The sequence below is a fragment of the Mesoplodon mirus genome (assembly GCF_964341445.2).
Source record: "Mesoplodon mirus genome assembly, chromosome: 8".
In the NCBI taxonomy this organism is placed as follows: domain Eukaryota; kingdom Metazoa; phylum Chordata; class Mammalia; order Artiodactyla; family Ziphiidae; genus Mesoplodon; species Mesoplodon mirus.
In genome coordinates this window covers 2,712,685-2,739,452 of record NC_138984.1, presented here as the reverse complement: position 1 = coordinate 2,739,452, position 26,768 = coordinate 2,712,685, and the positions used below count along the sequence as shown (strand labels likewise).

Genomic DNA, 26,768 nt, shown 5'->3' with positions numbered 1-26,768 from the left:
GGGAAGCCCTTACAACATTGTTTTTTCAGTTAATCCTTGCTTTCCCCAGAGTACACTCTATACTTACAAAGCACTTTAACTCTATCTAGAGATAAGGCTGGGGCCTCAGAATATGCTTCATGGACGCAGAGACCCGGTGACAGCCTGCTATTCATGCAGCACCGCTGTGCCGTCCGCAGGGGGGCCTGGGGGTGCTCTCTCTGCGGCACTCGGTCCGGCCTGTCCCCAGGGTCAGGGACTCAGCAGTGGGAAAGGTCAGTTCTTCACCTGAACTCCTGAAACTTTCAGGGCCAATAAGATCCTAGGCGCCTTATGGTCAGTCGACCCTCCCTGCCTTGGGGAGGGTTGGTCTTTTCAAACATGACTTGGCAGGAATAACAATTATAACAATAACTGCCGGCCGTACAGCTTTCCGTCTCCTCACCTCACCACGCTCAAGTCTCACTAAGGAAATGCTGGATCATTTGTTACCTGCAGCAGACTTGTTCTTTTGTTCTCCAGATTCATCCGGATAAGGACTTTTGGTTTTGATCTTGTCACCAGTTTTACAAATCTCCTGGAAGAAAAACACATCATTCACCCTGGGAGACCCCGCAGCCTTTGCCCCACCCTGGAAAGAGAAAAGCAGGATTAATCCCAGCAACAGAAGCAAGTTCTGAATGCGACCTGAGAGGCAGAACTAGCTACAGCAGATTCTACGATTCTGAAGGGTAAGAAGAAGTGAAGGGAACGGCAGGTTACACTTTCTTCTTTCTAACCCTAACCCTACAGTTAAATCCTCACTTTTGCTTGATGGGCCTTAATTAAAATTAAATAATTTTTAATTTTATAAAATTAAATTTTTAATTTTATAAAATTTTTAATTTTATAAAAATTTTTTAATTTTTTAAATTAAATTTTTAATTTTATTAATTTTTATTTAATTTAATTTTTTAATTTAATTTAATTTAATTTTTAATTTTATAAAATTAAATAATTTTCACCGGAACCTCTAGCCAGTCTGTGGCTGCCTCCACCCTTTCGAGGTTACACAGCAAGTCCCAGGTGAGCCAAGTTCAGAGCAGCCAGAAGCAGGTGAGGTCGGAAAGGCTCAGCCCCGGCGAGGGCTGTTTCTAAAGTGCTCAGACATTTGAGTCACAGATGACAGACAGAGGGGGACACAGGGGCACGTACGGCTCTCCTCCGGCAGGGGTCCTCCTGGCCGGTGCATTCACTGGAGGAGGTCTGGCTCAGGAGGTGTTCGTGGGACCCACTGCTGCCCAGGCTCCCGTAGCCGCTGGAGCTGCTGTGTGGGACAGGCTGGGGAGACAGCAAGAGAAGGACTCTGGACGGGCCGGGGCGCGCCCGCCTTCTCTCAGAGGCGCCGCGACCTGCCCGGGGGCCCTCGGCGGGGACCAGGTGGGGCCGGGCTTGGACCCAGGGTCAGGCTGCAGTGGGCTCCCAGGCTCCACCCACGGGGCCGGTCCTGGATCCCAATCCCCAGGAGACTCCACCAACAGGGAGTCCACGGCCACGGGGCTTGGAAACAAAACAAGGTGCCTGACAATTCCCACAGCCCCCGGAACCGAGAGGCAGGAGGCCACTCCTCGTGGGGCCCACGTGCTTGCAGGAATCTGTCTTGAGTGCTGTGTCCCCAGGGACAGGGAGGGGTGTCCTCAGTTCCCCCTGGGGCCAGCGCGACGTCCCCCGCGTTGGAGGGATGCCCCCGCCCCCTTCCACCCATGGGGGCCACGTGTGGGCTGGCGCCTGGGACGTGGGGACTGGGCTGGGGTGCGCCCTTCAGCCACTTGCCCAGAGCTGTGGTTCAGACACAGACGCCCTGAATGTGCGAGGCGGGGGCAGCCCCCATGCGGGCAAGGCCCATGCAGGTGGGACAGAGACCACCACCACGGGCAGCAGGGCGCAGGGCAGGGCTGGAAGGAGGACAAGGGCCTGAGAAGGGGGGCGGGGGGACCCAGGCCTCAGGGCAGCTCCGGGCTGCCTGCGGGGGCAGGAGGCAGGACGTGCAGGCAGCACACTCACCTGCAGCAGCAGCCGGTGGATCTGCTCCGTGAGCTCCTGGGTGCCGGGCTGCAGGGCCTTCTCCTCCACGCGCGGCTGCGCCGAGAACACGTCCTCATTCAAAGGCCCCCTGCATGGTTTTCGTTTGTCTCTGTGAGTCGGGGCCCCGCCCTCCTCTCTGCAGACCCCCGGCCCGCCACCTGCCTCCCCCCGCTCACTGCTCTGCCTGAACAAGGCCCGGGCCCCCCAGGGGGCAGGGGGCAGGTCAGCGCAGGTACGTGGTGGGAGGTGACCGGGGTCCTGGTCTCCCCGCCCCCCGGGCACTGGGAGCACTCACACCCTGACTCTGTGTCTCCCGATGACAAAGGAGATCTGCCTGCTCCACGGGTTGATGAAGCTGGACCAGCTGGTGTCCAGCGTGACGTACTCCCCGTTCCGGGCACGGAACCGGATGGGTGAATAGTCGAAAGGCTGCCCGCCGGACTGCACGACTAGGAGAGCGAAAACAGAGTTCAGGACGTGAAGAGATTCAACCAGTGTTCGTGGTACAAGAAAAGACATGTGGAGATGCAAAAGTGCATCTGAAAATCAGATGATTCTGGAATCATCTGAAAACGTAGGAGATGCCAATACCTCTTCAAAGCCACCACTTTCAATCCCCCGTCTTGCTTTAAATTGCGACCGGGGACTGTTTGCGGCAGTGTCCTTACATGTTTTGGGACACACTTCCCTGCGAGCCTCACAGGTCCGTTGCCAGTGGGACGCTCAGTGTCACCTGTGTTGGTGAGGCCTGGGCAGACCACTCCCCAATCCCCCACCGCAGCTGACCCTCTCTCCTCCTCCCACCTGCTGGCGAAGCCAATGGTAAAAGATGAGAGGCCGAGGACTCAGGCTGAGGGCGACTCTCAACCGACAGCACCAGGACTCAGGCAGGGGGCGGGGCACCCCTTGCCCGCAGCCCATGGGACCCCTCCCGGTGGGTGCTGAACTCGGGAAGACACTCCCAGAGCGCACTAGCTTTGTCCATACCCCCAGGATGGACCGTGAGGAGGGGACCTACTCTTTTTGTGGATGGCGAGCATCAGGGGCCTGTCGCTGGGGTGCAGCTGCACGAGCACAGGGGTCTCGATCAGGTCCTGGGGCAGGTGGCCCAGGAGGGGGACCGCCCTGCAAAGCAAGCGCACACAGGGTCATGGCTGCGCTTCAGGACACGAGCCAGAACATAGCCTCCAAACGGGGCAGCCGACCATCTCCAGGAACGAGTCCGACTCCAAATTCCCCAAAGACCAAAATTTGGGTATCGTGCTAACAAAGAAACAGTCTTTTAACTAATTAGCAAACGAACGACGGCAGCATCGCCGAGGGTCTGCGAGAGCAAATAAGGCCCCACAGGTCCCTGCCCGTTACAGGCTCAGGGCTTCAGCTCTGTGTCTGATTTCCTGAAAGAATCCATCATGACAATGTTGTTTTCTTCTCCTAAGACCTTTTTCTTGTTTTGTGTCGTTCATAAGTTTGGCTAGATGTGGCCTGACACAGACTTTTATTTTTAACAAGTTTGCTGGGACCAGGAAAACCCTGCCCGTGTGTGTCTTTTCCAGCTCAAGGTGTTCTTCTCCTGCTCTAAGTGTGGCCACTGTGTCCGGTCCAATTGACCGCGGCTCCCCAGGAGTCGCCACCACTGGCTGGGGACCTTCGCTCTGTGCCCGTCAGGTCTTCCCTGGGAGCTGTTGTTTTGCTCTCCGGGCGATGTCTTGCACTGAACTCCTGTAGTCCCCCTTCCCTCTGTCGTGTCCCGTCCGCTCTGTGTCCAGCACCCTCTGCCAGCTCAGGTGCCGTCCCCGCTTCTGAGCTGCAGCTCGGCCTTCCCCTTCTCAGGCCCGTCTTCTTTCATCCCAAAAGCTGTCTTCCCAAACCCTTCTGCTCTGGTGGAGGACGTCCTCCTGCATCACTAGAGTGAAGGCTGCCTGTTCTGTGTGGGGTAGAACTTCCTCACGGGCCCGGTGCCATTCTTAGATTCCCTCCTCGTCGTCTGAGGCATGCTCTCTGGGCCTCGTGTCTTCCTTTGGACAGGATGTACAGAATGTCCCTGGTCAAGGCCTGGCCGGAGAAGGAGAGGGAGGAACCCCGGCCAGCCTGGGCTCGTGGGCTGGGCTTCCCACTGGGCTTTGCTGAGGAAGGCTCTGCAGCCTGCTGGCCCGTAACGACCTGCTCACCAGCCCTCCTGCACACAGATGAGTGGACACCTGGGGCAGCTGCAGACAGGAGTTCTTAGTATTTTGGAGGAATAAAAATTATCCTGGGATTGCTACACAAATGCAGCTCCCAGCCCCCCGCCTCCAAGATCTCACTGGGCAGGGCTGGGTGGGGCCTGGGAAGCTGCACCTCGACGCCGACCCTCCGGAGATTCTGCCGCAGGTGGCCGGCAGGGCACACCTGAGCACTCAGGGGCTGGTGGAGGCTATGGGCCCTGGCTGCCCAAGAGCAGAACTTGTCCAGCAGGCCCCGTGGCCTGCATCCGAGGGGGTACCTCGTGTCCCCAGACCAGGTGCAGGCAGTGAGGAGGTCCTGACCCTCCACGGATGTCACTGCACGAAACCCAGTGTGTTTCCCACGTGTCTTCCCAGGAGGCTTCTCCCCGATCACTGCCGGCAGCCGCAGCATTCTCTGCGTCTTGGTGCGTCTGCCCAGGAGCCGGGGAAGTCGCACAGGGCCCTTGGCCCGATGCCAGAGAACCCAGAGCCCTCTCAGAATGGTCAGTGCTCCCGACTCCAGTGGGGCCATGGGCACCAGCTACAGCACCCTGGGTGGGAGATGCAGGAGGGGAGTCTGAGCATGCTCTGGGCAGAGGTATGAGGTGGCCCCCTCCCTGTAGCAGCCTGTGGCACGCAGGCTGGAAGATGCACCTGTGCTGGGATCCTGCCAAGGGTGTCCTCACACTGCCCCAGGCACACAGTCCCATGTTGTACCAGCCTTTACTCATGTGCCCAATTTTTGCAACGGGTTTATTAAACAAGGTAATAAAGACAGGCTCAATTAGAATGATGACCAGCTCCCTAGAATGCCCCATCTACATAGCATCCATACCTTAGGAGGTTTTTAGTGTAATTCCATAATTATCTCACTGTCTATGTATAATTAAATGTTTTAGTTGATTATTACACATAACATGCAGCCTTAGCTTTAGCTAAACAGCTTCAGCGTCAAAAACATGAAAATTGATTGAGCTTTATTTAGTTATGAAGTAACTACCAAGATAATGCTGAAACACAAAATATCTGGGGAGACAGGGCGACCGGCTGACTTAAAGGATGCGATACTGACTTCAAGGCCAGGACCGCGGGAGAGGCGAGCGCTGGCAGGGGGACGGCGCTGCATCACTTACCTTTCGTCCACATCCTGGAACAAACAATTCGGCGAATGTGTGGTCGTAAAAATTCTCTTTTCAGGAGGGATCCTAGGAGCTGAAAGAAAAGAATTTTGCACAGATTTCTGATTCTGAGACATATGTACTTTATGTAGTCATACTACAACTACTGGAAACCACCACGTGTCGATAGATTCCGAATGATGAGGAGCTAGAGAAAAAATTAAAAGTGGACTCTGGGTAACAGAGCCCGTCCTGAAGGGAGAAGAACAGACCCTACGCTTGGTGACCACCAGCCAGATTTCTCAACTTCTTTGTGGACCAGTTTTAGTCTAGAAAGCCAGGAATTGCCATGTTAGCAGAACCACGTGGTGAGGTTTAGGCTTCTTTCAGCAAAATCATGCTGGAAGGCCGTCTTCATGATGTTTAAGATCCAACAAGAGTGAAATGAACAAATTATATTTTTTAAAGGAGTAAAGTATTTGGATTCAAAATTCTCAGCAAACGTCATTGTATTGGGACTTCACAGTTTCTAAGGTGGGCAGAGGTGCTAAGAGTAATTTTCATAAAGGAAGTCACCTATGCAGAATTTTCCTCAACTACCAAATTCATGGACAAAACATTCATAATTCCAAAACTTTTCATTCTTGAAGGAGACTCTGATCATTCGGGGGAATAACTTGCTGAGATCTGAGTAACCCCTCTAAACCTTTACTGAGTATTTAGAAGAGAATGTTCTATATGTGGGAATCCATCAAACATCTGAAAGAAACTCATATACCTAAAACATTTCTATCAGTTTTAAGAAATGCCTTTTAAAAAAAGACATCATTAACCACTGAGACACAATTATAAATACAATTAAACCTGGGCTGAACTGGACCCCTGTGGTTCAGGACTTACAGATGGCCCTGCTTTCAGAGAATTTTGAAATCACGTGACTTGCTGAGTCGCCATGGTGAGGACCTAGGTTCCTGGCCAGGTCTTGTGGTCAGCGCGAGGCTGTGCCACAAGAAAGTCTATGACGAGGGCCTGCTGGAAGTATACAAGCAGCGTGGCAAAGCGCCTTGGGTCCTTTGGGAGGGGGTGGCCTGAGGAGCCAGCAGGTCCCGAAAAGGACACCTGGTGAGGTAAGCCTGCTGTGATGACTGGGTTTCTACAGGCAGAGGTGGAGGGGAGGAGCCCTAGGGGAGGAAACAGCAGGACAGAGACTGGGGGTCAGGGGAACGCTGGGCTCTGGAGGCTCCACAGCTGGTCTGCAGAAGCCAGGCCATACCGGAGGGCGGGACATCCAGCAGGAGGTGGGACGGACCAAGGTGAGCAGGGAGGAATGCCCAGCACTCACTTCTTAGGCGGTGGCTGCTTTGGGGTTCCGCACTTCAGAGGCCGGGGAGTGCGAGGACGGAAGGGACGTGGGCCCTGGACCCATCGAGGCTACGTGGACGGAAGGCCGTGGCCAGGGAAAGGGGAAGGCATCCACGATCCGGCGACAGGTTGGACCAGGTGAGAGATGCCAGGGCCCGGAGCCTTTAGCCGACAAGGGGAGGTGGTGTGGATGGGACTACAGGGAGGGCCAGGTGACAAAGGTGGGTGCCGAGTCTCGAGGGAGATGGAGGCTCTGCCCGAGGCTGGGGGAGAGGCAGGGGCCGGGAGCCCACCTCACACACATGTATCTGAACCACGGGAGGAAGTGAGGGAGAAGCCTCGGCCAGCTGTTACCTTCGTAGCCCGAGTGCACCCTCTCTGCCAGCAGCACGCAGCACAGCTGGCTCTCGGTGCCCTGCTGGTCGCGCACCTGGGCCAGGTAGGGCGTCATGCGGAACGGGTGGTAGCGGATTTCACTCTCGTGGTTTTTGCTGACACTGCAGAGGAGGGCACGATGAGAGGTTGGGGATTACGACTGAAGGAGTCATCCTTTATTGCTGGTTACCTCTCCCCCAGCAGCAGCTGTTATGTCTCAGCAACCCTTTTATTTATTCCATGGACGCCTGCAGAGCAGAGCCAGGCCCCTCACCTGGGGACCCAGGCCGGGCCGGACGTGCTCCCTCGGCCTGTGGTCTGTGCCTCTGTCCCGCCCGAGGGTCTGGAACCCCCAACCCTGCTCCTCTGTCTCACCCTCAGACGTCTGGTGACAGTGAGGGGTCAATTGGAGAGTCACCGGCCTGAGCCATGGGAGCTTCAGGGGCCCTTCTCTGGAGTAGTTTGCATTTTAATTGGGGAGAGGATGCTGCTCCAACACTGGGGTCCCAGCCCCAGCTTCTGACGGTGCCAGTGTCTGGCCAGGGTCACTCCTGATACCGCAGCTGGATGCTCAACTGGTCACTCGACTTGGGGCCAAAAACCTGTTGGGAAAGCTATGGGGCTCTCCCTGAAAAAAACGTACACTCGAACCAAAGGCCACACATGCTTCCGGGGTCCTCACGGACCCTGGGGTTCATGCCTTCCCAGGTGGGGGCTGCCGGCCAGTTTCCCGGGTCAGAGACGGCAAGTCCAGGCTCCCCGGCCGACATTCCCTGCAAGGAGCAGGCAAACCGCTCCGTCGTTGACCAGGCTGTCTTAATATCTTGTGCACATTTAAAACACGGCTCAGGAATTCCCTGGCGGTCCAGTGGTGAGGTCTCGGTGCTTTCACTGCCGGGGACTGGGTTCAACCCAGAGTCAGGGAACTAAGATCCCACAAGCCGAGTGGCGCCCCCCTCCCCAAACAAAACAAAACAAAACAAAATAACTCCGCCTATGGAAACGTGTTTTTCGCGGACTTTTCAGGAACACTCATGCTGTGAGGCAGGGATGCTCCTGTGGCACCTCAGCCCCAAAGAACGGGGCCTGGGCAGGCTTGCGGCCTCGGCTGGCAGCATGCGGAGGGCACCCCTGCACCTCCTCCGCCTTCACTAGAGGCCCTCAGGGTGAAAGGTCTGTGCGATGAAATTCAGGAAAACCTGGGCTTACCTGACGCGGCAAAAGAAAGATTTCTCCTCCATGCATTCTTGAGTAAAAGAGTCTAAAAGAAAAGGCCCCAGTCACTCACCCAGTTACACCACTGAGCAGGGACAGTGCTTTTATTTCCCACAGGCCAGGCAGAAGCAGGAGAACTGAGTCAAGGTGTGATGCAGATTTACCTGGCACTGAGCAAAGCCCTGAGGTTAGAGGCCTTGTACCACAGTTCTGACTAAGAAGAAATCTATTTCACGAGCGTGCACTCACCAAATTATGCCGTGATAAAAGCGCTGCTACAAACACACTATCTACTGACCAGTTTAACTGTGGAAGACGTACTGACTGACGTGCAGAATTTTTGCATATAAAGCCCTGGACATTTCAACCTACATATCTTGGGGGATATTTAATTCTAATAGAGGCAACTCAGGGCATTTCACAGCTTACATCAATCCTTTTCCTAAATATTAACTTACTTTAAAATTTAAAATGTCTAGTAAAAACATGAGTTCGACTGGGTGACCTCATCAGAGATGACAGAATGGTGTTTCCACAATAAACACATTTTAGAAAAAGAAATCTTAGACTCTGGTCTTTCATGTAAAGCTTCCTCTACTCAAAAGAAATGAGGAAAAGTAGATGATTGCTGGTTGGGGAAAATGATATAAAATTTCTGGCCTGGAAAGGCCTTCAAGAAGTCACCTGGTCCTCCTTTTCTATTCAGACAAAAATGCAGTGGCAAGCACCCTGGGGAGATGGCGCCGGCCTGTTCCTTCTGTGAATCCACACGCAGAGATGCCTCCCTCCCTCCACGCGGTGACCCAGCATTGACAGGTCCTAGTAACGTGCAGCACAAACTTTAGTGATCTGACTGCACAGCCCTTGGGCTGGGACTTTGGGAGAAAGCAGACAGCTCTACCTCTGAAACGCGAAGCGAGTGTCTCCTCCTTTCGTGAGTCAACCCTAAAGCAAACTGCGCTTCTGGCCCCGGGTTGTCTGTTGTCAGGAACAGCTGCTGAAAGGTGGCTGTGACAGTGACGGCCCCGCTGCCGGCTGCCTGGGAGCAGGGGGACGCGGGGAGCACCACGGTGTGGAGGGACCCAAGATCCAGGAGGTGGTGACAGTGGGCTCAGGGGTGTTTCGACGTGAGCAGAGGTGCTGACCCAGGAGCCAAGGACGAAATGGGGGTCAGCTCTGGGTGACACGGCGAGGGCTGGCTCTTGGTTAAGATCACGACTGAGGCCCAGCTTTTCTGGGGTGACTCCCGGCCCCGTCCATTTCCTGCTCGTCTCTGTTGGCTTCTCCTCTTTGGGTCCATCTCAGCTCTGAGCAATCAGAGCCCAACGAGGGGCTAATGACGGTCTAGGTGCAGGTGGACAGATGCTGCAGGACTTACGCTGTCGGCCACCTGGTCACTGAAAGGCCTGAGCTGGTGGGGACCCTCTCCTCTCCAGTACCTTCTGCCAGGACCCCGTGCCATGTTTCTGCTGAGACTTGTCTGGTCAACCGGTCCCCTCCTGCACTCACTCATGTGAAGGCCTGTGCTGGTCACGAGAGAGCTTCCAAGCCTTCCAGACGCAAAGTCTCCCCAACCATGTTGCAGGAGGACAAGGACACACGACACTTGACCGTGAGAGCCCTGTGGCCAGGAACATGGGGGCAGGTGGGGGACGAGGTCCGAGGAAGCAGCCACCTGGGCGCAGACTAGAGCCTGAAGTGCCTGGAAGGCCGGGGTGAGCCCGGGAGGATGGCGCGGCCGCTGGCGGAGGTGAGGAGCCCCCCGCTATGCTGACATCGGTGCACCGCCTGCAGGGAGCCTTGCGGATGTACCTCCGTCCTTCCCCCCACCCCGCAGCCTCATGTCCAGACTGCAGCTCTGACCAACCTCCTTTCTAAAATGCCTGACACGTCTTAAACTCTTCTGAAGCAGTTTCCCCTTTCTGCAATTTATGAAAAGACTTTTTTCTCTCTCTAAATGTATTCTGAGCAAACCACCTTTAATCTTGCGCCTGGGACAGACAGGGCAGCCTCAGGCCCCTTCACGGGGGCCTACCGCAGGCCTCCAGCGGAGGGGAGGTGGGCAGCAGCCCCACGTCGGGGGCGGCCCCGCCCGGCCCCCTCCCCATGCTGCCTGGGGAGAAGGACAAGGCAGCCCGGCCGCGGGGCCCTCACCTGCTCGGCGGCGGACACTCCAGGGCGGCAGCTTGCACGGCGTGGTGCAGCTGTGGAACACGCCCACGTCGTGGGGCGCCAGGAACTCCACGAACTTGGTGTCGTGGAAGGTGCCCCGCTTACAGTGGAAGATGGAGACCACTTGGTCAGAGATGTACAGGATTTTCCCGGTCACCAGGGACACGGCCGCAGCAAACATGTCCTGGAATGGAGAACACGGTTCTGGTGAGGCCAGGCCAGAGGAGACTGGACGGGTCACCCTCCCCCGAGGGGCAGGGAATCGGGGCCGACAGACGGGAAGGCAGCAGGACGCGTGAAGGGTCAGGGGATGCCTCTGGGCCCCTCTGCTCGGCCCTGACGGGGATAACTCCGCCTCCCCTCTTACATATATTGGGGTCCCAGGGGGATACTATCTGAAAAAACACATCAGGGTTCCGCCGCCAAAAGGAACCCCAGCTGTGCTGATTCCCTACAGCTGTCACCTGCGTGGTCTTCTGGGCATGGAGCTCCCTGGCGTCCAGCCTGGGTGATTCGCGAGGGGGAAGGGGGCCTCTTCCTCTCTCTCCCGGGGCTCAGGGCTGCCTGGGGGGCTGGAGGCCTCAGGCCCCCTGGCCCACCATGGGCTCTCCCCACGCTGGCTGGCCCTCTGAGCTCAGGGCGGGGCTCCCTGGGGGTTAAGCTGCAGGGAGGGCACAGGAGGAAAGAGCCGGGAAGGGCCGGGGAGTCCCATTCTGCAGGCCATCACTGCTGCGATTCCGCACCTCCGGGTCCCCACCTGCCCTCGGGTTTCCTCTCATTAATTGAGAACTGGGGGTAACTCCCTCCCCTTCTCCAGACCTCCAGGGAGGCCTCACCTTTATGGGTTGCTTAAAAATGCATGAGCTTGTGGAGTCTCACGAAGCGCCCGCCCCGCAAGTGAACTGACAGTCACCTAGTGTGTCCCTTCCCCCCACCCCCGTGCGGGCCCCGCCCTCGGTCAAGGGGGGCTCACTCACACACACTCGGGGTGTGGGGTGGAGTCAGCGCAAGAGGACAGCCTCAGAGGACAGCACAAGTCGGCAACACGGCCGCCACTTCGGAATCCCTGACTTACCTTCTTTTCTTTTAAGGAAGGAACTCATTTCCTGAAACTCCCAACCCTGCTGCTATGAAACCGAGGCTCAGCCAGCAGCCCTGGGTGAAGACCTCGGCCACCTGAGCTGAGCCCCCTGGGTGAAGACTTCGCTCATCAGGACACTTACCACGTTCTTCACGATAAACTCGGAGGTGACGCTCTCGATTTCTTCCACCGTGTAGGAGGGCACATGGGCGCCGCAGGGGTGGCCCTCACTGGACATCAGCAGCTGGTAGTACTCCTCATTGGCTGTAGGTGAGACCAAGGGGAGGGCTGAGGGTGGCCCTAACTCACGGCTGAGGATCTACCTTTCTCATGAGAAAGTGGGCACAGAACACAGAGAAATGTGAAGGCTAGACAAACAGAAATCCGGGATTCTTTTCCCTGATAAATCAGAAGGCCTTTGATTACAGACATTTTTAAAACGATAAAGCCACATTATTTTCAGTAACATGACCACACGGTTCCACCTAAGCCGCACTTTCCCCAAAGGCCTGTGACCGCGACACAGCATCAATGTTTCCGCGCAGGACAGCCGTGGCAGCCCCTGCATCTGCCCCCGCGGGGGTCAGACGCTCCCATCAGGACAGAATCGACTCTTAGAAACACCGGGCATGAGAAACAGCCCTGTTTTCAGAATGAACTGTTCAGAACAGAACTGAAGACGAGGACCGCTCATCCCGGGACACCCCGTACAGGGTGACAAAGCTATCTCCACCCAGAGGGGAGCCCTCAGGCGAGAGGAACCCAGGATGCCCGACTTCAACAGCTAAACCGTGCTGAGTTGACCCCCGGCGTGGGTGTCCTGGGCCTGCTCTCCGGGGATGGGTTGTCGGCAGAACAGTGCACTGGAGATGCCGGCGCTTCCTCCACGGCGGTGCGTTCCTTACCTGCCCCGGAGACAGAGGCACCTGCGTTTATCTGAGACCCAGGGAAGGGGCCCCAGCTCAGTGGAAGGGCCAGCCACAGGAGCAACTGAAGGAAGACTGCACGCTAGTGGAAGTTACGGCAGGGACCTGGAATTTATTGCAATGTAAAGCGTCTGAGCTTGATGACACAAGTCCTTTGGAATCTGCAGTGTTTGCTGCTGGATTCCTGCACTGCATCTGTGAAGAGTTCTACATACACATCTCAGGTAAAGGCCTCAGTCGATTCCACTGACCGGCTGGGAAAGCTCTTACGACTTCTTCCACCTAACAGTAAAACCCGGAGGGAAGCAGGACCTGGATCACGTGGGTCCTGTCACTGTGTGCCTGTGACGGAAAGGGGGCGCCTGGTCCCGCCTGCCCGCCTTCCTGGTACAAAGACCGCCACGAGGGAAATTCACATATTTTTAGAAAAACGAGAAATGAACTGCCCAAGGTCTTGAATCTGGAGCAGCTCGAAAATACTGTCCTTTAAGGATAAGATCAGGCAATACCCTCCTTGTATCTTCTCCTTTTTTTGTTGCTGTTTGTTTCCTTTTTTCCCCCTCACATTATTTTTTTTTTTTGCGGTACGCGGGCCTCTCACTGTTGTGGCCTCTCCCGTTGCGGAGCACAGGCTCTGGACGCACAGGCTCAGCGGCCATGGCTCATGGGCCCAGCCGCTCCGCGGCATGTGGGATCCTCCCAGACTGGGGCACGAACCCATGTCCCCTGCATCGGCAGGCGGACTCTCAACCACTGCACCACCAGGGAAGCCCCCCTCACATTATTTTTTAAAGGAGGGGCAAGCCCTCAGCTAAATGCTGGGGGCTATTCATGTCGCCAGTGTACACACACGTCACAACTCTCCAGCCAGAGCCTGGAAGGTGCTGGACACTTGTGAACGTGACCTGACCCCAGCCCCGGGCATGAAAGCTTCATGTTGTAAATAGGTTTCTTTTATCAGCTGGTTTTCTACCTGCTTTTTTTCCCTCCGAAAGTCAAGTACAACAGAAAACTTCCGATGAACTGAGATTTCCAACCAGTTGAGATTTCGTCAGACTTCCCCAACTTCCTTCTGCTACTTCAGGACTGAATTTTAGAAAATCAACACAACTGAAGCTCGAATTTGGGGAGATGTGAAACCGACTCCTACAGGTTGGAACAAACAGGTGAGGCGGACGTACCTTTCACCTGCTTCACGCTCCTCAGGGCGTACTTGAGGGTCAACAAGGTGCTGGCCTTCCCCTTGGCCCTCTTGTCCGCAGGGAGGTGGACCTTCAGCTCCTTCAGCGTTTTGATCAGCTCTTTGTGGGCGTCCACTTTGGTGGACTGTTTGCTGCTACAGAGTTAAAGAAAGACGTCAGTACCCTAAGTGCCCTTTTTGGAAGAAACGTGCCTCTGGTCCAGTTTCTCCACCAGGGCGCGAGGACACTGCGGTCCACGTGTTCCTGGGTGGGCATGCAGGATGCAGCAGCCCCCAGCAGCCGTGACAACCACGAATGTCTGCAGACATCGCCTCGTGTCTCTCACGGGGAGAGGAACTGCCGGGGAGAACCAGTGCTCTGACCCAGGTGAATGCTGGAGGGTGCCCTCCCACCTGCTGGTCCACCCACAGCCCGGCCAGCAGGCCCCACTGCTGAGCTCTGCCCACCCCCATCTCAGACAGAGAGGGAGACAGTGACGGAGACCCCAGAGGACAGCACAGTGGCGTCCTGGGGTGAGGACATAAACGACGTGTGAAGGCCTTGGAGAGGAAAGGGGGTTTATAAGGAGGATCTTCAAACTCAGGGATGTGTAAGGGGCAGGAGGAAGGGCAGGGGGCACTTGCTGAGGGAGATGGGCCTGTGTAGACAGAGGGTACCAAGAGAGCGAAGGGGTCAGGCCTCTGCAGTGATGATGGCCAAGGCCCCATATGCCCAGGACAGAGATCTGGATTTTGCTCCAGTGGGGATGTGAAAGCATCTGTCAATATGAAATTAAGGACATGTTTGTTACAAACACGTAAAAAAAAGTGAGTGTTCCAGATACATGTCTGAGACGCAGACAAGGTCTGCTTAGTGAGAGCTGGAGCAGCTACAGGTCTGGGGCAACATCAGGGGCTGTGAGTGGCCCGTGGGGATGGTTGTCTGAAAGGGCGTGGTTGGGTTCACAAGGGGGACAGCTGCTCAGACTGACAGGTTCTAGCAGAAGCCTGAAAAAAGTCGCATCACCCCCAAAACCTTATCTCATGACAAATCTTTCCATCTCTCTAAAGGCTCTAAATTGAGGGAGTTCTAACTGGTCTTACCTGCAGCCACTTGTGGACGGGTGGTGTTCAGACTTCACCATCATCAGGCTAAATGTACCTGGACTAAAAGAACAAAAAATAAAGGCTAAACTCAGAAGAGTGTATCCATCCACTTCTCCCCCCATCCACCCAGCGATGATGGGCTGGATTACACCACAGTAAGTCAATTAGGAAAAAATATGAGCTTAAGAGAAAAAGAACAAGAAACCTCTGGACACCAGAGAAACTAAGTACTGGGGGATATAAACCCAAGACTAGAGGAGAAGTTCTTTTTCTATAAACCACGGGGCGTCAGTTCAGTAGCTGCTGGAGGGGTTCCCTGACTCTTCCGCCTCCCAAGATCTGGTCACCATGCTACGTGTCTAGCTACTGGCGGTCTGACACCCCAAATCACCATCATAAGGAAGGACAGACCCTAGCAAACTTTAGTTATTCTGAGTCCATAAGATTTTCAGAGGTCTTATAAAACTTGGTTATCAAGATTTGAAGACTGCAAAAGCAATCGCAATAGCACGGAATGAGACACGAGAAAACAAGTGCCCGGCCTCGCCTTGGGGGCCTCAGACACACCCACCCCGGCAGGTGCCGGGCGGCCCCACCAGCATCCGCAGCTCCCGGCCGCTGTCTGCACAGTTGCTGCCCTGTGAGTCCCGCCCCCTCGAGCCGTTCTCATTGGTTTTATACCCGCTTGTGCCATCGCTCATGTCCACGTCCTCCTGGAGGGGGGCTTGGCTGGGCCAGGGCTCCACAGGCTCCTTGGAAGGGTCACTGGGGCTGGGGGCGTAGTCAGCGCATCCGTTCATGCTGGCTCCTGGGTGACGCTGGCAAACGAGAGACGGTCATCAGGTTCAGGGGGCAGGGGGTCGTGCGGCAATCAGGTGAAGCGTCCTGTGGGAATCTTTCTCCACGTTTCGCTGGAGGCGCCGGCAGGAGGTGCGGTCAATGGAGGGTCTTCTGCGCTCGTATCCACAGGGCTCCCACCTACCATGCACGTGCGCATGCGAAGGCGCATGAATCAGGTGGCCGCAGCCCCAGACACCAAGTTGCTGACGGCCTCCCCAGGTGACGTGCGGGGGCAGCGGGGTTCAGAAATCTCGGCCATCACAAGTTACAGGAGGCCCTTGAACCAGGCTGCGGGCAGGGGCAGAGCCTGAAACCAGGCTGCGGGCCAGGGAGAAATGTGGCTTCGGGGAGCAGGCGTCACTGCGTGAGGAGGGCAGAGCGGCCGGGGCCCTTACAGCAGCAGGGGTCCGGGCACAGGGTGGTCCAGCCAAGCGCTAAGGTGTGTGCGAGTGGGGTGGGGAGTGGAGGGACCAGTACAAGGCCAGCATGGAGTCATCTGGGATTGACGAGGAGCTGCTGGAGCCCTGGAAGCAGTAGACTCCTATAACTGCGCTTGTGTTTGGACAGCAAGTTTAGCTTTGGTGCTTTGCGGGTAGGTGGATGGAGCGGGGCTGAAATGAGAGACTGACCAGTCACAGGCTGGGATGAGTAAAGACAGTGAGTAGCCAGGGCAGGAGGGGTTGACCAGAAGCCTAAGGACGGGAGACTTAGAGGCCACAGGGTAAAAGCAGGATCTGGGATGGTGCCCCACTGCGAGGTCCTGGGAGGAAGCAGGCACTCATGCACACCAGTGGAGAGGTCGAGGAAGGCCCGGAACGAAAGGGTGTGGTCAGGGTTAAGGTAACTGCAAATGATGTGCAGCTCAGGGGCAACCAGTTAGGGGAAGGGAACTGTAATCTTCTCTGGGCCCGGAAGGGCAGGAAGAGGAGGGCTACTGAAAGCAGAGACACCCAGACAACCTGAGGCCTGTGGGGGCATAAACCTCCTGAGCTCGGAGGTCAGGAAGCCAGTAGGCAAAGGGACACACTGACACAGTCCCCAAAGGCTAGCCTCGGTCACCGAGCAGTGGGGGAAGATCTGGAGGGCCCAGGCAGCGGTGCCTTCACTGAGGGGGTCCCCAGAAAGCAGAATGTGCCCCTGCACCTTTCCTGTGCTGAGGATGTGACACGTGCTGGCTCACGTAACCCTCATGATCACCATCCACGGCACACCAGCATTCCCTTCTAGGGATGGGCAAGCAGGCCGGTGACTTGCCCAAGGCCACACACAGCAGGAGACAGTGCTGGATTCAGGCTCCCCCACCCGCCAAAGATGGGGACCCGCGCAGAATCCAACCACATTACTCTTTGGAAAACAGCAGGTCTGATCAGACCCTGTCATGTTCATGAACCAGATAAACAGAAAAGAGCCGACATGCAGCTTCTGAAAAGAAGTGCAATGAAGACAAGATGCACACAACCTCCATGGCACGAGGAAACAAGCAAATTTAGGACAGCACCAACTCTGTATCATAAACAAAAAGCAAGAAACGATGGATTCGATGAAACATGTAATGAAGGATGAGCTAAAGCTGCAGACTGACGTGAAAATGTCACATTACAACAGACAATTAGAAAGCTAAAGTTCAGACTCAGTGATGGGGAGGATGAGAGTGAGAAACTTTTTAAACACGCCCAGGGAAAGGGCTGATATTAAAGGCACATTTTTACCTGCAGATAACATCTCTTTCTGAAAAAGACACCACAGCAATGAAACAGAAACTACAGTGAAAGATACACGTGAAGGAAACCATCCTGAAGGCAGATTTGCATCTGCGTGACTTCCTGAGGACCAGGCAAAATTATGTGAGAAGTGTCAAGGCCCATCTATGTCCTGATGAAAATGATGTTTTCAAGAAAAAAGAAAATTCTACCCACATCCCAACAGGATAAACAGGTTACCTGCGAAGGATGCTAAGTCATGCTAGTCTTGGACATCTCTGCTGTAATGTTTAATTTTCAGAAGATAAAGTCTTTACACTCTGAGAGGAGACGGTCACGGCCACAGGGAGGAAGTCTCAGAGTATCTTGCTATGGCTTTAGACGGAAGCTGTTTATTGGTCCCGAATCACAGAGAACCTCAAACGCCAGCTCTTTGCAGTGAAAGTCAGGAACAAAACAAGCCAGTCTACTGCTCGGTCTTCAACATTTCAGGGAAATTCTAGCTAATTCGATGAAAGAATGAAAGGTGCCAACATCTAGGAAGAGAGACCAAAGACTAAGAACAGACTGTTCCCACGAAGAGAAACACCAGGTAAGAGCTATAAGCCTGGAAGGATGCCCAACCTTGTTAGACATGAGGAAAACGCAAAGCAGGAGGCTTCCAGAATCTAACAGGACCGACAGCATCCTGGGCTGGCCAGGAGGAGGGCTCCTGTGCACTGTGTTGGACTAACGAAGTCTTCCTGGGGGTCTCTGGGCGTGTCTAGCAATGCTTACACCCCAGCCCCTCCCCACTCCTAGGAAGCTGCTCCGTGGGAATGCTCGTCCATGCACAGAGACGTGTGAGCACGGGGTCTGGAGGAAGAAAAACCTGGAAAGAACCACCAGCAAGCAGTCTACCCGCATCCTGTCCAGGGCAACTTCCAAACTGGGCCCCCTGCCTCACCTGACCCCACTGCAGTCCACACAGGGCAGTGAGCGCCTCTCTCCCCTGGGCGCAGAGCTCAGCCGTGCTCTGCACAGGGGTCAACAGCGCAGCGAGGCCTCCAGCTGCCTCCTGGGATCTCCCGTGCAGCCACCCCCTTGGCCCAGGCACTGCGCTCCGACCTCGGGGACCTTGCATTTGCTGCTCCCTGGTGCCCGCAGCACTGGCCCGGCAGATGGCCTGACCGTCCTGCACAAACAGTACTGCCCTCTCCCCGGCCCTGCAGCCCCGCACCCCCTTCTCGGCTTTCTCTCCCGTGGCACCGACACTGCCCGACTGCACACTGACGCGTGGGTGCTTTTGCTGACGGCTGTACCCCAGGGCCTGGCACGTGGTGTGAAGGCATAAACCCTGGGACATCTGCACTGTGGAATACTATGTACTCCATCAAAAAGACGGAGACCAGACACACTGATGTGGGAAGACTCTGGGGCATAAACGGACAAGTCACAGAACAGCGGGAGCGACAGAAGGAATGGCCGGCAGCGCGTCACAGGGCTCGGCGTGTGCCGGCACCGCTCCAGGGCTGTCTCTGCTGACTGACTTGCTCTGACTGCGCACAGCACCGAGGGCCACCGTGCCAGCAGAGAACGGGGCAGCCATCTTTCCTGCCCTCATGGAGCTTACATTCTAGTGGGGAAAACAGACCACCAAGAGGGAACGATGTGCACAGCCGATTGAGGGTAAGTGCTAAGAGAAAGGCAGAGCAGGAGTCCAGGAGGCGTGGGGGAGCGGCCGGCGTGAATCAGGAAGGTGGGCCAGGGAAGGCCCGTGGACAAGTGATGTGTGACCGTGCACCCCCACGTGCTGGTGATTCAGAGCCCCTCGGCCTCCCTCGCCCCGCGGCCCGCAGCCCCTCACTCCCCCCGCCGGCCACCGCTAGGCACACACCCACGCGGCCCTCCTGGCTCCACACCTGAGGCCGTCAGGAGACTCTGGCTCTGCCAGACGCCTGTGACCTTGGATGAAGCGCCACACCACGGGGTGCGCCCTGCTTCCCCCGCTGCTGCCGAAGCGCCTGGTGAGGCAGCCGGTGCTCCCTGGGTGAGCTCGGACCACAGCACCCGGAGGGAGGATGGTCCCTCTCCACCCCTCCCTCGAATAGACTGTCCTAGAGCTTTTCTTTGTGTCCTTCCTTCCTTCCTTCCTTCCTTATTTTTTGATAGTTTTTTGGATGAGGCCCCAAGGGGCTGAGTGGCCAGCTGAGTGTCTGTGAAGCAGGGTGTCAATGCATGTGTGCGTGTGTGTGTGTGTGTGTGTCACAGCCTTCTCTTCCGCACTCCCCTCTCCCTCACTCCAGCTGTCCTGGGACTGCACCTCCCAGGGGTGCACTAGCATTTTTTTTTTGAATTTTTGAATTTTATTTTATTTATTTTTTTATACAGCAGGTTCTTATTAGTCATCCATCTTATACCCATCAGTATACATGTCAATCCGAGTCTCCCAGTTCATCACATCACCACCCCTACCTGCTGCTGCTTTCCCCACTTGGTGTCCATACGTTTGTTCTCTACATTTGTGTCTCAATTTCTGCCCTGCAAACCAGTTCATCTGTACCATTTTTCTAGGTTCCACATATATGAGTTAATATGTGATATTTGTTTTTCTCTTTCTTACTTCACTCTGTATGACAGGCTCTAGATACATCCACTTCTCTACAAATGACCCAATTTCGTTCCTTTTTATGGCTGAGTAATAACATTCCATTGTATATATGTACCACATCTTCTTTATCCGTTCGTCTGTCGATGGACATTTAGGTTGCTTCCATGACCTGCCTATTGTAAATAGTGCTGCAATGAACATTGGGGTGCATGTGTCTTTTTGAATTATGGTTGTCTCTGGGTATATGCCCAGTAGTGGAATTGCTGGGTTGTATGGTAATTCTATTTTTAGTTTTTTAAGGAACCTCCATACTGTTCCCCTTAGTGGCTGTATCAATTTACATTCCCACCAACAGTGCAAGAGGGTTCCCTTTTCTCCACGCCCTCTCCAGCTTTTGTGGTTTGTAGATTTTCTGATGGTGCCCATTCTAACTGGTGTGAGGTGATACCTCACTGTAGTTTTGATTTGCATTTCTCTAATGATTACTGATGTTGAGCAGCTTTTCATGCGCTTCTTGGCCATCTGTATATCTTCTTTGGAGAAATGTCTATTTAGGTCTTCTGCCCACTTTTGGATTGGGTTGTTTGTTTTTTTAATATTGAGCTGCATGAGCTGTTTATATATTTTGGAGATTAATCCTTTGTCCATTGATTCATTTGCAAATATTTTTTCTCATTCTGAGGGTTGTCTTTTCGTCTTGTTTGTAGTTTCCTTTGCTTTGCAAAAGCTTTTAAGTTTCAATAGGTCCCATGTGTTTATTTTTGTTTTTATTTCCATTATCCTAGGAGATGGATCAAAAAAGATCTTGCTGTGATTTATGTCAAAGAGTGTTCTGCCTATGTTTTCCTCTAAGAGTTTTATAATGTCCGGTCTTACATTTAGGTCTCTAATCCATTTTGAGTTTATTTTTGTATCTGGTGTTAGGGAGTGTTCTAATTTCATTCTTTTACATATAGCTGTCCAGTTTTCCCAGCACCACTTATTGAAGAGACTGTCTTTTCTCCATTGTATATCCTTGCCTCCTTTGTCATAGATTAGTTGACAATAGGTGCGTGGGTTTATCTCTGGGCTTTCTATCCTATTCCATTGATCTATATTTCTGTTTTTGTGCCAGTACCATATTGTCTTGATTACTGTAGCTTTGTAGTATAGTCTGAAGTCAGGGAGTCTAATTCCTCCAGCTCTGTTTTTTTCCCTCAACGCTGCTTTGGCTATTCGGGGTCTTTTGTGTCTCCATACAAATTTTAAGATTTTTTGTTCTAGTTCTGTAAAAAAATGCCACTGGTAATTTGATAGGGATTGCACTGAGTCTGTAGATTGCTTTGGGTAGTATAGTCATTTTCACAATATTGATTCTTCCAATCCAAGAACATGGTATATCTCTCCATCTGTTGGTATCATCTTTAATTTCTTTCAACAGTCTTATAGTTTTCTGCATACAGGTCTTTTGTCTCCCTAGGTAGGTCTATTCCTAGGTATTTTATCCTTTTTGTTGCAATGGTAAATGGGAGTGTTTCTCTTTCAGATTTTTCATCATTAGTGTATAGGAATGCAAGAGATTTCTGTGCATTAATTTTGTATACTGCAACATTACCAAATTCATTGATTAGCTCTAGTAGTTTTCTGGTGACATGTTTAGGATTCTCTATGTATAGTATCATGTCATCTGCAAACAGTGACAGTTTTACTTCTTCTTTTCCAATTTGTATTCCTTTTATTTCTTTTTCTTCTGTGATTGCTGGAAGCACTAGCCTTTAAGCCTTGGCCCGCACTCTGCTTTTAAGAGAACCCAAACTAAGACAGACTGAAGAGAGTGACAGAATGGGCCAGGAGGGTGCTGGAAGAAGAGTATGCTAGGCAGGAGGACAGCACATGCAAAGGTCCTGAGGCAGATGGGTCTGAGGACAATGGACGAGTCTGGAGCAGAAAGGGCAAGGCAGAAGGTAGGAGCTGACCTGAGGCCAGAGCCAGGTCATGTGGCACCTCGCAGGGCAGAGCCAGGGCCCTGAATTTTTCTGAGTGAGGTGGGCACTGCTGTAGAGTCCTGTGCAACAAGGTATCACTCACGTGTTAGCAGGGCCACAGGGCAGAGGCAAGGTGGAAGCCAGGACACCTCTTAGGGGTCTCTGGGCCGCCCCGGGTGCAGAGGACATTCACTCTGTCCCCTCCACTCCCTGGATACCACCTGTCCCATCCCACAGCCCTCCCCAGACAAGCAGCAGGGCCGGTCCTCTGCTGGGTAAGTTATGAAGGGGACAGGGCTGCAGCAGAGGACTAAGTGAGCAGACCCTGGACAGCAGGGGCTTTGGCGGGTTCCTCCACCTCCTGGCCGTTACCTTGGGCAAGTTCCTACATGTCCCGGTGCCTTGCTTCCTCCTCTGTGAGATGGGGCTACAACAGCACCTGCCTCCTATTGGTTGCTCAGAGGGTTAAAGGACAGCAGTGCAGTATCTGGAATGCAGTGAGTGTCCAGCAAAGGCTGGCTTTTACTATCACTGCCAATCACTAGAGGAAAAGAGACAGCGTAACAAAAAGCAAATTAAAAAAAAAAAAAAGTTGATATTTCATTGTCACGAGCGCTGTTTCTGGCCGCCCCAGGAGATGCGGATGACCCTTGGTGGGCGCATCACGTGCTTTGCTTCCACGCTCGCCCAGGCTTGCCGCTCAGCTCCTTGGAGGGCCTCCTGGTTTTCACCAGTCCCACCCCTGGGAGCCTGTCTGAGTAGGATTCACTGAGCAGGGGTCACAAGATGACCTTCGGTGGAAGATAAATCTTTTTGCTAAGAGGGTAGGGCAAGCATGGCAGAAATGGGAAACAACAAACCAAACCATCTGAGCTTCATTATTCCAGAAAAACGCGTCACTCCGCACTGACAGCTCTAACTGACCGACCTCATTTTGCGAAGTCGGCAAAACCAACATGCCCGTCAAAGCAGACTTTGCCTCCTGCCTTCCACCAACGTGCGCTGAGCGTCCGCTCGCGCCAGCACTGCCAGGGCCCCGAGGAAGCCCCGGGAAACCTGTGTTTCCACCAGGGCAGTGGGGGGTCCTCGTGAGCCCAGGGGCCCCGCGAAGGAAAGGACAGCCCTGATGCAAAGGGGCTGCGGGGAAGCCAGGTGTGCCGCTGGGCATGAGCTCGAGAGCCTAATGCTAGAGGCCATTGCGGCCGCTTCTCAGTTGTCCACACACGGGTCCTCCCCGGAAAATGGTCAGACCGGAGGAAAGGAGCTGAGCTCGCACCCCTGACTCCGGGCGCCTGAGCACACCTTCAGCGGCGAGGGCTGCCCTGACTGGACAGAGGAACACTTAGAAAGTGCCGTCCACGATGAGATCTTCGTCTGGGATGGCTTCACAGTATTCGGGATGGGAAGGAAATGAGCAGGGATACAGGAGGAGGAGGGCCAAGACCGAAGCTGGTTCATTACCTTGTCCTCACTACTTGCACATGTACGCATAGTTTCCATAATAAATAGTAAAAAAAAAAAAAAAAAAAAAGGGAGAACAAAAACACAGCCTGGGCCCCAGGGCCACCTTCCACTGCCGCTGCCAGGACTGGTAAAGGCTCCCTACACTCAGTACCCCTGAGTCTAAGGGGGAACGTGAATTTCTCTGTGGAAAGCGGAAAGCAGTGTAGGTTCAATCACTTAAGACGATCAATGATTTGAAATGGAAGATAAGATACTTGAGATGGTAAGGCCTTGCTCTATGTCCACAAACTGAGCCCCCAGCCCCGGAGGAAGAATGCTGCCAGCCCCCAGGGGCCTCGGGTGGTCCCCCCACCCCTGCCCCTCCCACCCCAGGGCCCCGTGAGCCTGAATTCTCACAGCCTGGTTCATTCTGCCTGTTTCCGAACTTTATGTAACAGGGATCTCACAGCCTGTACTTTGTTTCTGCAAACCCTCGGTATTTTACAACCCCAAATATTATAACACGGTTGCTACTTCCTGGTAGGAGCCAATTCCCTGAGGCCAGCCTGCCGTAATCCGGAGAAAATGTTTGTCCTGCTGAATAAACACCCGCACTCTCCATGGAAACGGTTGGTAACCGAGGAAAATGTGACTGCAGCTGTCCAAATATGGAAGGGAAGATGGCTGGGGAGAGGCTTGTCTCCGCCTCACTAAGACCCCTTCAAACACTCTCAGCTCGGCCTTTAAAACCTCACGTACGGAGAAGCACAAAATTTAAAACAACAATAATGCAAAGGCGTCAGCTCCCTGGCTTCAGAGTCGGGGTGCCTGGGAACAGCCCAGCTGTTCTGATTCTTCTGTCACCCCAGGGAGAGTGCTAGGATTCTCAAAGCCGTCGGGGCCTGGGGAGGGTCCAGCACTCAGCCCGGAGCCCCACCACCTTCAGAACTGCCCATCTCTGATAACACAGTGGCCTTGGCCTCGCCCTGACCTGCACTGCTGGGATGCTCACTTACTGCTTCTGATTTGCTCTAGACCTGGAAATACAGTAACAAACTTGTTACAGAGGTGCCTACAAAGAGCACAGAGCTGAAAGGAGGGCTTCACAGAAAAGCTTCGGGGCGGGCCCGTCAGAGGCCCTGGCCAGACTTTCTGGTTCTCTGAGTTGGCAAGTGGGCCAGCTTGTCACTGGCAGCGGTGCAGAGCGTCTGCAGAGATGCCAGGTTATGTGTTTCTAGTTGGTTTTGCCGAATATGGTAGTCTTCAGCATCACTCTCTCTTTGGACTGCGTGCTGAGAGGTCCCGCCAGGGACTCAGTGACCTGCCAGAGCCTGTGATTTGCTGAGGCCCCGTCAGGTTACATCATTTAAAAACAGAGGCGTGCCCGCCAGCATTTTTCTGATAGTTAAGTGTGGTTGAGAAATAGTACAAATGAGAGGAATTTTTCCTGTTTCCTTCTAAGCCTCACAGGGTAACATTATGTGCCCCAGAGTCAGAAACTTGTGTCTCCTGTGTAGGTGCCTAAGGAAATCACCTGTGGAGTAAGAGGAATCCAAAAAGCTAGGGATGGAAACAGACCTCAAAGATCGCCTACCCTGAGCCCCGCTGTACAGACCAACCCCAGGGTGGAGCTGAGTCAGCCAGCAGCAGCCCGCTGGCTGGTGACAGGCCACCCCCTCCTCACCAGTGCCCCAGCCTCCACAGAAAGCCAGGGCTGTGTTGGTTCTGTACAAGTGAATCACACCAAGATGGCAGTGACAAGATAACTGCGAACACCCACGGTACCATCTCTGTTGGCATATCACGTAGCTTCCACTTAAGAAAAAGGAGTCCCTTTCCTCATTTTACTCAGACACCTTATAAAAAGTGATTAGCCTTGTATTTAAAAGCTCAATTTCCAGTGAAAGCCTTCAGGTAGAGTCCTGTTCCCTCCTCAGCCAAACCAGCCCAGGACCAGAAACCCCGGCTGGGGACGGGATGGGCAGGTAGAGAGAAGGCCAGTGGCCTTGCTGCACTGGACGTGGGAGGGCAGAGGTATTCATGGAGGGGCTTCTGCCATGGTGCTAGGGTTCTTAACGTTTGGGGGGCCTGAGGCCCCTCTCTCTAAACTCCAGCTCATTCAAGATTCAGCAGCACCCAATTTCAGGCCTTCATAGAACTTCTGAAGCTCATCCTGACCCAGATCAAGACCTTCAGGACGATGGAAAGACACTGCAGGCACTCTGAGCCTGGGCCTGGCCCTGCTGTGATGTGTGCCCAGCAGGCATCTGGGCCTCAGTTTCCTCATCTGTCAAGCTAAGGGGTTACCCTGGGTGATTTCCAGGGTACCTTCTGGCTCCTTTTTTCTGTGAATATGAATCAGCTTTCCAAACTGGTTTCTTCTGTGTATCAGAAACCCTGGTAACCGAGTTGTCATCCCTTATCCTGGCCTTCCTGGAGGGATAAGCAGGCCACCACCCACCCCCTGGTTCCTGTCCAGGACTTGGCAGCCAAAGTACCCCCCAGAAGGATAATGTGATTGCTGCACCACAAAGTACAACCCTCCCCCTTCTTCCACCCAACCTGGGGAGAGAGAATAAATACAGAGAGGTCCAGGGTGGGCAAAGGGGATGAACATCAGGTGCTCAGGCCTGGCTTGGCGCAGGAACTGTCTTGTCTCTCTACTCACCCACTCCAGGGGGCCCGTGGGCTGTCCAGGCAGGGCTCCTAGACTAGTGCCCAGCGGTAGCCTTGCTCCAGCCAGAGACTTGACTCTGTGGCCTCAGAGAAGGAAGCCGGCTCCCCAAGGGTCCCTCCATGTTCCCAGGGACTGTTGCACTGACCCTCAGTTGCCTTGGCCTTTCTCAGCCTTCTTCCACGGGGGTGGGGAGGGAGGGGGTCAGGGAGGGAGAAGAGGAGGGGTTCATAAAAGAAAATCGTCTAGAGAAGGACAGTCTGACACATAGCCACTCAGTAGCTCTGTGACCTCAGACATGGGCTTAACCACTCTGGACCTCAGTTTCTTGATCTGCAAAATGGGAATAACAGTCCCCACCCAAGGCCGCTTTCAAGACGAGGAGGCTGGTTTCAAGACGAGGAGTAAAAGGGCCCAGGAAACCCTCGGATCGTGCCTCCGTGGGCTAGAGGATCCTCTGCCGCCTCCCGTAGCCCGCCCGCCGAGACCCCAGACCGCCAGCCGGAGGCCAGGGCCGGGGCTGGCCTGGAGGCGGTTACGTAACCAGCGAGCCGGGCGGCCGGACGCCGGTCGGCGCCCAGGCTGGCTCGCCCTTCCCGCCGCGCCGCACACTCACCGGAGCCGCGTCCTCGCCTGTCCGCCAGACCGTCTGCTAGTCGCCCGCCGACCCCGCCGCCGCCGCCGCCAAAAGCTGAGCTGAGCCCACAGGGCCGCCCACCTCCGCCGCCGCCGGGGACTAGCCGCTGTCACATAGTGGAAAACGTGACCGCT

The 26,768-nt window shown here is 54.4% G+C and overlaps 1 protein-coding gene across 8 annotated transcripts in view; it reads right to left on the bottom strand.

The window, feature by feature from the left end:
* The window catches only part of PER2 (period circadian regulator 2), a 41,141-nt gene extending 14,373 nt beyond the window's left edge, over nucleotides 1–26,768 (bottom strand). For 3 of the 8 annotated variants that reach the window (XR_014294824.1, XM_082630009.1, XM_082630014.1), the window contains exons 1-16: nucleotides 26,614–26,768; nucleotides 22,253–22,421; nucleotides 15,468–15,604; nucleotides 14,784–14,846; nucleotides 13,681–13,835; nucleotides 11,716–11,837; nucleotides 10,475–10,676; nucleotides 9,005–9,139; nucleotides 8,315–8,366; nucleotides 7,085–7,227; nucleotides 5,384–5,462; nucleotides 3,062–3,168; nucleotides 2,339–2,492; nucleotides 2,023–2,131; nucleotides 1,174–1,299; nucleotides 472–556 (exon numbers count right to left, since the gene is read on the bottom strand). Coding sequence is in view for 7 of the 8 variants with exons in the window: in XM_082630009.1 (XP_082486135.1) it covers nucleotides 472–556; nucleotides 1,174–1,299; nucleotides 2,023–2,131; nucleotides 2,339–2,492; nucleotides 3,062–3,168; nucleotides 5,384–5,462; nucleotides 7,085–7,227; nucleotides 8,315–8,366; nucleotides 9,005–9,139; nucleotides 10,475–10,676; nucleotides 11,716–11,837; nucleotides 13,681–13,835; nucleotides 14,784–14,846; nucleotides 15,468–15,586 (1,651 nt within the window). In the remaining variant the exon portion in view is untranslated. Of the gene's footprint in view, nucleotides 1–471; nucleotides 557–1,173; nucleotides 1,300–2,022; nucleotides 2,132–2,338; nucleotides 2,493–3,061; nucleotides 3,169–5,383; nucleotides 5,463–7,084; nucleotides 7,228–8,314; nucleotides 8,367–8,393; nucleotides 8,491–9,004; nucleotides 9,140–9,221; nucleotides 9,831–10,474; nucleotides 10,677–11,715; nucleotides 11,838–13,680; nucleotides 13,836–14,783; nucleotides 14,847–15,467; nucleotides 15,605–22,252; nucleotides 22,422–26,613 lie in introns of those variants that run through there. The other 5 variants (XM_082630011.1, XM_082630012.1, XM_082630013.1 and 2 more) reach the window with 5 other exon arrangements.